Source organism: Nomascus leucogenys, chromosome 9, assembly GCF_006542625.1.
Source record: "Nomascus leucogenys isolate Asia chromosome 9, Asia_NLE_v1, whole genome shotgun sequence".
Classification (NCBI taxonomy): domain Eukaryota; kingdom Metazoa; phylum Chordata; class Mammalia; order Primates; family Hylobatidae; genus Nomascus; species Nomascus leucogenys.
In genome coordinates, this window is record NC_044389.1 from 76,798,392 (window position 1) to 76,811,746 (window position 13,355).

The 13,355-nt window shown below is 34.9% G+C and overlaps 1 protein-coding gene across 4 annotated transcripts in view; it reads left to right on the plus strand.

Annotated features, from left to right (window-relative positions):
* Positions 1–13,355, plus strand: part of SMARCAD1 (SWI/SNF-related, matrix-associated actin-dependent regulator of chromatin, subfamily a, containing DEAD/H box 1) — an 85,444-nt gene that overhangs the window by 60,809 nt on the left and 11,280 nt on the right. For all 4 annotated transcript variants that reach the window (XM_030819133.1, XM_030819134.1, XM_030819135.1 and 1 more), the window contains 9 exons: positions 3,661–3,751; positions 6,548–6,647; positions 7,653–7,712; positions 7,810–7,885; positions 9,268–9,403; positions 9,955–10,092; positions 11,390–11,485; positions 11,584–11,701; positions 11,897–12,018. In XM_030819133.1, coding sequence (XP_030674993.1) covers positions 3,661–3,751; positions 6,548–6,647; positions 7,653–7,712; positions 7,810–7,885; positions 9,268–9,403; positions 9,955–10,092; positions 11,390–11,485; positions 11,584–11,701; positions 11,897–12,018 — 937 coding nt within the window. The remainder of the gene's footprint in view (positions 1–3,660; positions 3,752–6,547; positions 6,648–7,652; positions 7,713–7,809; positions 7,886–9,267; positions 9,404–9,954; positions 10,093–11,389; positions 11,486–11,583; positions 11,702–11,896; positions 12,019–13,355) is intronic.

Here is a 13,355-nt window from a genome sequence, read left to right on the forward strand (position 1 = left end):
TTAGTTAATCTATAATTTATCAGCCTTAAACTAAAAAGATTTCTCACATGTTCAGAATACAATATATTTAATCAAGCGTGTCTTGCCTTTTGAGCTAAATCTGCCAAGGTTCTTCTGATCTTGTTCATCCTGAACTTGACAGCATGGTTCCTACCCTGTTCTTGCACAGGAGCTCTGAGACCATTTGACAGTGATGTGAATGCAAATTAACACTGCAGATGTGGTTTCACTAACTCAAAAGTAGTAGGATGTGAATGTTTTAGCTTGAACATTTCTGTCACTACAAACTAATGTTGTGGTAGTATTTGCAGCAGCCATGTCATACTTAACGGGACATAAACTTTTGGTCGGACAGCATCCCTAACCTGTTTTCTATGAACTGCTTTAAACAAGTCTCTGTAGCCCTGTATTTCTGTATTCTAAACTCAAATTTATCACATCATACGTACCCCTGTCGTTTCTATTTTACGCCTTTCTCACCTTTGAAAATAATTTTGAAACTAGTTTCTCTGGCAGATTTAAACCCAATTGAATTTTCAGACTGTGGAGAAATCATAGTAATTCTGGAGGGAATTTTTTTTTTTCCCCCTAACAAAACAATAACTTCAAAATAGCCTGTTGCCTCATTTTCTTTCATTATCTCAGAAAATCTTTAAATCACTTTTTTCCTTAGTGAGAGATAAAAAATCTTCAGTTCAGAGATATTTTAATACTCTGTTGAGAAGAAAGCACTTAACTTATTCAGAAGACCTGAGCAAATCCCCATGTTCTTAACAGTAAATTGGTGGTTCAGATTTATATTTAGTCATGAAAATTCTTAGAAAACTGTGAAGCATCAAAATAAATGGGAAATATGATTATATAGCATCTAAATATTAAAACCAACTAGAAAAGAATATAGGTATCCTATTTTTAAATGTTGTTATAATAAATGGGTTCAGAGTCTATCAAAATTGCATTTTCTTTGGTCCTTTTACATGCTGAGAAAGGATCTGTAATTGGCAGCAGTTCCATGATAGTAAGCAACAAAGCTACTTGTAATTTAGACAAATCTAACAGAACAGCAAACATATATACACATTAATACTTTATATTTTTATAACAAATATTTCAATATAATAAAACCATTTCATGTCCTGATCAAAACACCTTACCATAATTTCTTTGTCATTTTGAATAAAGCAATTTTATTTAAATTTTAAAAATCTGTGTAGTAGTTTTTTAAATTTCCTCATCACTTTTTAAAATTTGATGTTATAATGAGTATTTTGACAGTTAAATAGACTCTTTTCCCAATGTGTGTTGGTGATGAAGAATTTCAGTAATTTTTGTTTATTAAGAGTATTTCGTGGCTATTTGTGATAGGTTGTATGTTGGGATGGCATGTGGGTCCTTGGCTGCATTTATAAGTGATGTATGCCTACCTTATCAAGTTTCATTAGTCGTAAATTGTGAGCCTTAATGTGAATAGGATGACTAAAGAATTGGGAAGGATGCATAAAAATAATGGAAAACTCAGTGTTGTGTTGACCATAGGATGGGTGGGTCAGGATGAAAGAGAATTTTTTTCATTTCTACTATTTACTGGTTAAGTGCTGAGCTCTGGATCACACCTGGATTGGATACTGGCACTGCCATTGCAGATACAGATTTGGTTAGCTACATGACCTTGGGCAAGTTACTTAACTTCTGTGAGCCCCAGTGAACTTCTCATCTGTAAAATGCAGATAATTAATATTTCCTATTTTTAATATGGATTAAATGAAATAATAATGTATATTTAAGCCCATAGCATAGTCTGAAATATGGTAAATATTCCAGGTTTAGCATTTACTCTCACCATTATAGTAGAAATAATTGTTTTGGATCTGGAAATTAAAATGTCTATGATAACATGTTCTATTTATTACTACTTTTATAGTAGTAGCATAGAAATTATATTGATTGGGAAAGCAAAGACCTTTTTTAAAATTCAGCAAAAGAATTATAAAAACCTTAGAAATACTGCTTTTTCTCCTAGCTATACTTTTAGTTGTATTAAATGGGAAATGTTTTATAAGTCGCATACCCCACAGTTAAAACGTAGATTCTGATTTAAGATGGACATCATTCAACTACCTGTTCTTTACTCAGTTCTAATTATGTCTTGATTTCGGAGTTTGATCCTTCAACAATTTATTATACTATAGCTATGTCCAGACCCTTCCCTGTGTACAAACAGGATATATGCAAGAGGAAATTAAGGGGACAGGATAAAAGCTGGAGAATGGGAAGCATGGCCTTGTCCTATGTTTTCACATTAATGTAAGGTGTTTTAGTGAATATGAGAATAGGCTTTGGAGTGAGATCAACATCCTGAATTAAAATCTTAGTCTTAACACTTTGTAGCTATGCAACCTCAGGCAAATTAAGTTTTTTTTTTAATCTGTTAAAGTGATGATAGTAACTACTTTATGGGATTTTTAAAGGGTTAAATGAGGTGATGTTTGAAAAATGATATCTGTGCCTATGTATAATAGATGTTCAATAAGTGATAGCTGTTAATAGTTTTTAACCATTTGAACTTTTGTTTTCCTTCTTTTTTTTTTTTTTTTTTTTTGTTGTTGTTGTTGTAATTGAGACAGAGTCTGGCTCTTGTCACCCAGGCTGAAGTGCAATGGCATGATCTCAGCTCACTATAACTTCTGCCTCCCAGGCTCAGGTGATCCTTCCACCTCAGTCTCCTGAGTAGCTGGGACTACAAGCATACGTCACCATGCCCGGCTAATGTTTTTTGTATTTTTGGTACAGACAGCGTTTTGTCACGTTGCCCAGGCTGGTCGCAAACTCCTGAGCTCAAGCAGTCTGCCTACCACAGCCTCGCAAAGTGCTGGGATTATGGGCATAAGCCACTGTTTTCATTCCTTATAACTCTGCCATATTACCTTCCAAACAATTCATTCTCAGGGATTAGTCTGTTTATGTGTTTCCAAATTAAATAAGGTTTTTGACACTTGCATGCTACTTTCTACTCACTGATGTTCACTGTCTTTTAGCATTTGCTAAAACATCAGTGAACATCAGTGAGTAGAAAGTAGCATGCAAGTGTCAAAACAAATAATTTTGCTAAACATGTGCTGTGTACATTTGCATGTAGTACACACATAATACACACATACATGCGTGCTTCAGAATTACACATACCACTGATATTAGGAGTGATTGACACACATTCAGAAGGTGTTTATTAAACCTACCTGGCCAAAGTAGCAAATTATGTGTGCTTTTTTTTTTTTGTCCTAATACTTTTAAGTTCTTTAATGTGCTAAAAATCAAATCAACACAATTCAATTTTCTAGTATAAATACTAGCTTAGTAATGTATTATCATAGTTAATATTCTAATCATTTATGGAATTAATTTGGAGGTTCTATATTATGACCAAATATGGAAATGCTTGATTCTTATTGCCGGAAGAAATAAGAGAATAAAGTTTGAGAAGATCCGAAAAATCATTTATGTCTTGGGCTCATTTTTTTAAGTAGGTGTACATAGCATCTAACAATTAGTTAAAAGGTAAGATTAGACCTAGGCATTTTAGTTTTTATGTGCATTGTAATAACTAATAGAAAACTAATAGAAATATAAATGTGTAATATTTGGTAACTCTCTCTTTACCAGTTTGTCACTCAAGCCCTATCAGAAGGTTGGTTTGAATTGGCTGGCATTGGTACATAAACATGGACTTAATGGCATTTTGGCAGATGAAATGGTAAGTGTACTTTGTTTCTAAGATTTGTTGTACAAAGTGTCATTAAAAGGTATTCTTGCTGTCATTTAAAACATGAAATTTTTTTTTGCTACTGTAGTTAACTACTGCCACCTCAGTATCTTATATTTTATCTCATCTTTGTTTTTGATAGAGTTAGTTCTATCCTCCTCACTCCTCCCCAAGATGAAGATAGATGAAGTCTTTCTGATTATCAAATTAGTAAATACATGTTACAAACATAAAAATACAAATTAAAAAATTAAAATCAAAGTCACCTATAATTCCACCACTTAAACAAGAACTAGTTTGGTGTCTTCTTTTCTAGATACTACCTTCTGCAGATGTTGTGTATGTACATGTGTACGTACATACATATATGTAATATATGTGCTTTTTCTACAGCTGCCTTTAAAATTATAACTTAGATCCCTGTCCTTGTCAATGAATAAATCCACATATATATCAGCAACATCATTTCAGCTATTTTATTTTTATTAGAGGTCTCTCCGGGTCTCTGTTCTTTCTCAAATCACATTTCCTTAAAGCTAAGCTCACGAAGTTTGTTATAGCCAGTAGTCCAGGTGTTGTCATGTGGAAACTTGACCTTTAACATCTCTATTCTTCCAGCTATACTTTTTTGAAGTATATATTTAAAAGGAGTCATGTTCCGCAAAGAAAATGTTACACTGTATGTTGGATTCCTAAAATAAAAATTAACACAGATAATGATATTTGTTCCCTAATTAGCCTCTAGGAAAGTAATCTTTAGCATTGTAAGATATTTTCCCATATATATTTCATACTGTCATTAAAACAAAGATACTGTTTATCTAATAGAAAAGTGAATAATATACACAGGATTTCAAAATACTTACAGAAATTACAGAATATATATCATTTCATTTGTGTGACTGCACTTGGAAATCAGACCTGGGTTTGGGGTCCCCAGCTTTGCCTTTCAGGAGCTATCTGATCCTTGCCAGTTGACCTAATCTCTCAAAACTAATAATAAAATGTAGATAGTCTTTATATCATAAGATTGCATTTGCTATTAAATGAGGTATATATTATGTGAAACTATTTTTGTAACCTGTAAAGTGCAACACAATATTTATAAGTTGATGGCTTAGTCAGTTAGCATTGTCATAACAAAATACCACAGACTAAGTGGCTTAAACAACAGAAATTTGTTCTTCACAGTTCTGGAGATGGACAGTCCAAGATCAGTGTATCGGTAGCTTGGGTTTCTCCTGAGTCCTCTTTGACTTGAAGACAGCCACTTTCTTACTCTATCCTTATGTGGCCTTTTCTGTGTATGTACACATGCCTGATATTTCTTCTTACAAGGACAGTCATATTGGGTTCACGCCCCACGCTTATGAACTCATTTAGCCTTAATTTCCTCCTGAAAAGCCCTGCCTCTAAATACAATGGCATTGGGGGTTATGACTTCAACATATGTGTTGTCAGTGGGAAGGAGGTGGACACAATTCAGTCCACAACAGTTGGTAGCATTCAGTTCCCCTGAGGAGCTGTATCTCCTAAGTAACTTTTTAAAACCGGTATTTTAATGATGTCTCATTTAGTTGCAGTAAAATGTACAAATATACAGCTTAGTGACTTTTTACATATATGTATACCCATGTGACTACTACCCAGAGCAGCTTTTCCATCATCCCAGAAAGTTTTTCATGCTTTTTTCCAGTTGCTGCTACCATTATTCTTATACCTATTGCCGTGGATTTTTTCTGGTTATGCGGTATATGCAGTATACTCTATACTATTTGTTTTTGGTTCATTTGGTGCAACATAATGTTACTGAGATCCATCTGTGTTCTTAAATGTATCAGTAGTTTTTTTGTTTTTGTTTTTGTTTTTTTAAATTGCCATGTGGTATGGTAGTACATGGCATAAATACAGTGCAATTTGTTGATCATCTTCTGTTGGATATGAATATTTAGGTTATTTCTTTTCTTTTCTTTTTTCTTTCTTTCCTTTTTCTTTTTAAGCAGGTGCTTGCTGTCACCCAGGCTGGAGTGCAGTGGCGCACTCTCAGCTCACTGCAGCCTCCACCTCTTGAGCTTAGGCAATCCACGCACCTCAGCCCTCCCGAGTATCTGGGATCACAGACATGCGCCACCACACCCGGCTAATTTTGTAATTTTTTGTAGAGATGGAGTTTTCCCATGTTGCCCAGGCTTGTCTAAACTTCTGGGCTCAAGTGATCCATCCGCCTCAGCATCCCCAAGTTCTGGGATTGCAGGCATGCACCACGGCACCTAACCTATTTAGGTTATTTCCAATGTTTGGCTATTAAGATAAAACTATGAACATTCTTACCCAAGTCCTTTTGCCGACATAAGCGCTCATATCTCATGATTATATTCTTAAGGGTAGAATTGCTGGGATAGATTAGGCATATGTTTCCTCCATTTAGTCATGGGACATTGCCCTGAAACCATTCAGTGGATATTAAACATTCACTGTGTAGAAGCAATAACCAAAATTATATCCTTTCCATGCAATGCAAAAAGTCTTCCATATTAATGTGTATTGTATATGAACTAGCAATGAAGATCTATCCACTGCTCAGTAAAGTAAGTTACAGCGTCATTTGGAGATTATAATCAATTCTGTCATTTGAGAACTAAGAACATAGTAGAAATTCCTTTAGAGTTGCATTATGGGAAATCAAAAGTGAATACAGCACAGAATTATTGCTTTTTCTTTTGTATTTTTATGTATTTATTTTTTGTTTGTTTTAAAATGTTATATATTGTCTTTTAAACTTTTTAGGGCCTAGGAAAAACTATTCAAGCCATTGCATTTCTGGCATACCTCTATCAGGAGGGTAATAATGGTCCTCATTTGATCGTTGTTCCAGCTTCAACTATAGGTTTGTAATACTGGAGACAACTGTATTTAACTTTATCCTGTTTTATATAGGTAGAAGAGAGTGTGTGTAAGGGTGTGTGTCGGAGGGGTGTTGTAGTTTCTTAGTTTGTAGACATGAATATTTTATGGTCTCCTTATACTTTTCTCCTTTGTTTATATATGTGTGTTTGATTATATTGGCAGTCTTTTAAAAAGAACTCAAATGTAAGTCAGTTTTAAAATTATAGACCAAGGACAATTTATATTGGTTTCATAATACTTTTGAAAGTGACTAAGAGAAAATGAGTACTTTTAAATGTAAAATTAAACAGATATGTAATTAATTCCTACACATGTAACTGTTCCATTCTTTCTCAGTTTGTTGGATGCAGAAGTTAGAATAAGAGAATATTTGTATATGTGAATGTAACAAAGAAAACCCCCTTCTGTTTAAATTGGAGGTTAATAATCAACTGTAAATATAATATTTGGTCGTCTGCCCTTCATTTTGATGCCTCACAAAACCTCAAGATTATTTTACATAGGTTTCCTAAGGAGTAATATTGTAAAGCGTCTGTGATAAAAACAATCACCATGGTATTTATATTTTAATTTTTAATTTTTTTTTTTTTTTTAAGACAGTCTCGCTGTGTCACCCAGGTTGGAGTGTGGTGGCTCAATCTTGGCTCACCGCAACCTCTGCATCCCAGGTTCTCGTGCCTCAGCCTCCCGAGTAGCTGGGATTACAGGCGCCCGCCACCATGCCTGGCTAATTTTTGTATTTTTAGTGGAGATGGGGTTTCACTATGTTGGCCAGGCTGGTATCAAACTCCTGACCTCAGGTGATCCACCTGCCTCAGCTTCCCAAAGTGTTGGGATTACAGGCATGAGCCACCTTGCTGGGCCAGTATTTACATTTTATAAAAGACGAATTTCTAAGTAGCACTTGTCAAAGTTTAGTGTTCATTTAACTGTGTGAACATACCCTATTGTAGCAGATGCAAATAATATCTCTTCTGTTCCGTAGATAACTGGTTAAGGGAAGTTAATTTATGGTGCCCTACTTTGAAGGTGCTCTGTTACTATGGTAAGAATATGTCATTCTGCTTTTAACTTTGGAAATTAAAAATAAAGTACAGCACAATAAATACAATCAAAATGTGTTTATTGTTTTTAAATTCTAGGTTCTCAAGAAGAACGTAAACAAATTAGATTTAACATTCATAGTAGATATGAAGATTACAATGTAATTGTGACCACGTAAGTATTGAGAAATTTGGGGAGGATGGATATTTATGCAGCCCCCAAATTTAAAAAAGAAATTGTAGTAGTACTATGTAGGAAAGTTTATGCTGTTAACTGTGATACGAAAGTAATGGAATGACTAATGTTGAGGATTCAGGCATTTTTTAGTTTGGTGTGTAACACCCATATAGGAGGTTTTTATTAGTGCATCACCTCATTAATGGTGACTATAAAAAGGTTTTGCCTACTTACTGAAACAAGTCGTCTCGTAATAGTAATTTCTCAGTTAAGCTTAAAGTAAAATTTGAGATATCCCACCAAAATTATTTATATTTTTAACTTACAAATAAGTATCAATAATAAATACAATGAAATTTCATTTTCTCAATGAAAAATTTGAGCTAGGGCAGAAATAAAAATGAAAAATAATACTAATAATACTACTTGGTAGTAATTGATGTAAATATCTTGCACAGAACTTAATGCTCTTGTGTTACGTTTATTATTGATTTATTTAAAGTTCTGTTTTAACTGTAATTATTATTTCTCACTACTGGCTTCTTGTGTAGGAGTCTGTCCTTTAAAAATTTGTGCAGAATTTTGTTTTTTCTTAATAAAACAGGCTCCATATGCAGTCTCAAGCTGCTAGCTATTAACTATTATTTCTTGGATCTACTCTGCTAGTTTAATAAAATATTATGTTTTAAAGAGAAACATATTTTAGCTTCATGTTCTTTTTTGTGCTTATTAAAATATAACGCTTCATGGAGCAGATTACTTATAAATTATACCCAAACTGACCTCCTCCCGGGTATGTAGAAGTTGTCCGATTGTAACATTAACATTTTCTTTTTTTTTTTTTTTTTTTTTTTTGTGAGGGAGTCTCACTCTGTCCCCCAGGCTGGAGTGCAGTGGCACGATTGTCAGCTCACTGCAACCTCTGCCTCCCGGGTTCACACCATTCTCCTGCCTCAGCCTCCCGAATAGCTGGGACTACAGGTGCCCACCAGCACGACCAGCTAATTTTTTATATTTTTAGTAGAGACGGGGTTTCACTGTGTTAGCCAGGATGGTCTCGATCTCCTGACCTCGTGATCCGCCCGCCTCGGCCTCCAAAAGTGCTGGGATTACAGGTGTGAGCCACCACGCCTGGCCTTTTAATATTTTCTTTCAATTATGTATTGCAGCTTTCATAACTTGGTTACAATGCACATCAATAATTATTAAATACAAATACGTCAGTGTTTATTTGAGTATCACTCGTGTCTAGTGCTGTGCTTTAAGTATTGGCTATTAGAAATGTGTAAATAAAATATGATTTTATAAGACATTAAATTTCACTGGACTCCAAGCTCTTAAAGGTATAACCTTAGAGATGTTTTTTCTTTTGGTGACAGATACAACTGTGCGATCAGCAGTTCTGATGACCGTAGTCTGTTTCGACGGCTGAAACTTAATTACGCAATTTTTGATGAGGGCCATATGCTGAAGAATATGGGCTCCATTCGCTACCAGCATCTTATGACAATTAATGTAAGAGAATGCTTGTAAAGTTTTCCAAATTACCGTAAAATTTAGATTACATAATTTAATATATGTAGTATTCTTTATTAGCAGAATCTGTATTATGTAATTTAATTTATGTAGTATTCTGTGTTAGCAAGTTTTTTCTGTAAAAGGGAAGATAGTAAATATTTCACACTTCATGGACTAGATGGCCTCTGTCATATATTCTTTGATTTTGTTTTTTAACAACCCTTCAAAAAAATTATTAGGTCATAAGCCATAATTTACCTGTTCTATATGTTAAACTATTTATAAATAATCTTTCATCGCCTCATAAAGGTGATATGAGGACACAAGTTACCTACTTATAAAATAAGACCAATGGTTTTCGTATTCATTGCTATTGATAATAGCAGACATCAATTATTTAAATTACTATATCATTTATCACAGAATGTTAAATTATTAATAATGGTTTTAATTTATCTCTCCTCCCTTCACCTTTCACTGGGGAGGATAGACATGAAAGGAGTGGCTCTTTAAGAAAAAGCTAATATAAATTTTACCTTCATTCACAGGCAAATAACCGTTTGCTGCTCACAGGCACACCTGTACAGAATAATCTGTTAGAACTCATGTCGCTGTTGAATTTTGTTATGCCACACATGTTTAGTAGTAGCACCAGTGAAATACGAAGAATGTTTTCCTCTAAGACAGTAAGCATAAATGCATATTTTCTCCCAAATACGTTATTTGTGTTTTATCTGGGCCAGTCTTCTGTTAGGTCTCTTTTGTTGTTTTCATAGTGCATATGCTCTATGAAGTAACTTTAAGTAGGTGATAACTCTATATTTGGATTGGTTTGGAAACCAGCCAAAATATAATGGGGAAAAAAATAGCGATTTCCCTAATCGATGGCCAGAAGTCTAATTTTCTGAAAGATGACAATTTTAAATTGATGAAGAGCTCAGATATATAGTATATGCAGAAAGTTTGATCATTACATCATCTGTATCAGAATTGGCTACGTAAATTAGTAACATTTCTTTATGGGTAAACTATAAAACTAGACAAAGCTAGAATATCCAGAAAATGCCTATGCTGAGAAATATATTTTGAAATAAAAGTTCATAAAACCAAAGTCACAACTAAAAGCGACAGTAAGGAAATCCTCTTCACAAGAAAAGTTTCGTTACTTCTTTATCGTTTAGGAAAAGTAAGGTATAGTCTTCAGGAACTCCCAGATTTTTCAATACCGCAGTGTTTACACTGATTCTTGGCTCTCTTCCACATCACTAATCTTTTGCAAGAATTTTCTGTGATATTTGTCCACCGCAAATTAACTGCCTTTTAAACATTTACTAATTTGAATTTCCTCCCACTTAATGTACAGTGTTTTAAACGGCCTAGCAGATTTTATGAACCACTTTCTATCTTTAGTTCGTAATATATGGGGGACTCCTTCACATCCTAGAATAAAATTCTACTTTTTAATTCTCCAGAATCACCAGTTTTGACTAAGTACTATTCCCCATTTTTAGACCAAGTGATTTGCATCAGCCTGCACTAGCTTCCTTTTGGGGCCATTTTCCACAAAGAAATAAAGGATTTTCTACCTCCCACGCTCCTCCTTACCCACACTTAGACACATTATTAAATGAGAGTTATCTGGGTAATCGATTCATGACTCATCAGTTGATGACTTCTGAACACCCATCTAGTACAGTTCAAATTGATTACTTCAGTAGAGAACATGATTACATATCATGAAACTTCAAAATACATATGGAGCTTCAAGAAGTACATGGCAGCCCAGAATTCAGATGTGAAGTGCCATCTAGAATGAATCAAGTTTCTACAGAAAATAACTCAGACTCCAGTGAGGGAGATTTTTATGTTGTGTAATAATACTGTTATTGCATAAATAACAATAATATTGTTATTTATGTTGTGTAATAATATTATTAATTTAAATGAATAATTCCTAAAAGGATATGTTTTTATTTTGCTCAGAAATCAGCAGATGAGCAAAGTATATATGAAAAGGAGAGAATAGCACATGCAAAACAAATTATAAAGCCATTTATTCTCAGAAGAGTAAAAGAAGAGGTAATGCTTATCTACATGTTTTTTATTTTTATTGTTTTTAAAACTTATGTTTTTCTCTTTACTGGAATGATTATCTTAAACTGTTTTTTCTGTCTCAGGTTCTCAAGCAGTTACCCCCCAAGAAAGATCGAATTGAGTTGTGTGCAATGTCAGAGAAGCAGGAGCAACTCTATTTGGGTCTTTTCAACAGATTGAAAAAATCTATCAATAACTTGGGTATAATCTGATTTTCACTCTTTTATGTGAAAAAGAATCTTGTACTGGGGCTGTATTTTGTTTAGTCATATAATGGGATTTGTGCATTTTTAAAAATTATCTGGAATTTGAGGAAATAATTTAAAAACTTAGTTGATATGTTTCAACAGTTATCCACTTGGTTTTATTTTTTGCTGTGTTCTCTTTGGGTCACAGAGAAAAACACAGAAATGTGCAATGTCATGATGCAGTTGAGGAAAATGGCCAATCATCCTTTATTACATCGCCAATATTACACAGCTGAAAAACTCAAGGAAATGTCTCAGCTTATGCTAAAGGTAAGGATTTCATATTATGTTAACACTAAGCTTTAATAAGAGGTTAAGTTGTTAGGCTATAAGATTGGTGAACTCAATGGGCATACTAAACCTTTAACTACATATTTAAGAAAAACCTTTTTTTTTTTCAGACCAAGTCTGGCTCTGTTGCCAAGGCAGGCAGTCTTGGCTCACTGCAACTTCTGCCTCCTGGGCTTAAGCCATCCTCCTGCCTTGGCCTGCTGAATAGCTGGGACTACAGGTACGCACCACCATGCCCAGCTAATTTTTTTGTACGGATGGGGTTTTGCCATGTTGCCCAGGCTGGTCTTGAACTCCTGAGCTCAAGCAATTCGCCCTCCTTGGCCTCCCAAAGTGCTGGAATTATAGGCATCAGTCACTGCGCTGAAACATGAAAAACACATTTTAGACTAAGTTCAAAATGATTTGGGGGACATAAGAACAAAGAAGGACTGATAATCTACATCGTAGGTCAGCAAACTATGGCCTCACGGCAGTGACTGTTTTTATAAATAACGTTTTACTATAACACAGTCATGCCTGTTTTTGTTTTCTGGGACTGCTTTCTCACTACAGGGGCACAGTTGAGTACTTGCCGTACAGGTCATTTTGCCTACAAAGCCTAAAATATGATCTGGCCCTTTACAGGAACAGTTTGCTAACTCCTAGTCTAGACTTCCAAAATGCACTTCTTTTTCATTTTATTTCTTTATAATTTTAGCAATTACTCTTTATTTTTGCCACTTTCTCCTTTAACATTTTATCCTTATTTATCCTCACTGATCTTTGTGTTGAAAGCAACCCATTTTCTTCCTTTTCTTTTCTTTTTTTTTGAGATAGACTTTTGCTCTTGTCGCCCAGGCTGGAGTGCCTGATCTCTGCACTCCAGCAGAGTGCCTGATTCGGCCAAGGAGGGTGAATCGCTTGAGCTCAGGAGTTCAAGACCAGCCTGGGCAACATGGCAAAACCCCATCCGTACAAAAAAATTAGCTGGGCATGGTGGTGCGTACCTGTAGTCCCAGCTATTCAGCAGGCCAAGCATGATCTCTGCTCACTGCACCCTCCGCCTCCCAGGTTCAAGTGATTGTCCTGCCTCAGCCTCCTGAGTAGCTGGGATTACAGGCGCCCACCAATACGCCCAGCTAATTTTTGTATTTTTAGTAGAGATGGGGTTTCACCATGTTGGCCAGGCTGGTCTCAAACTCCTGAGCTCAGGTGGTTTACCCACCTCAGCTTCCCAAAGTGCTGGGATTATAGGCGTGAGCCACCGCGCCTGGCCAACCCATTTCTTTTTAAATTTTTTTTTTTATTATTTTAAACTTATGGAGAATTTCAAA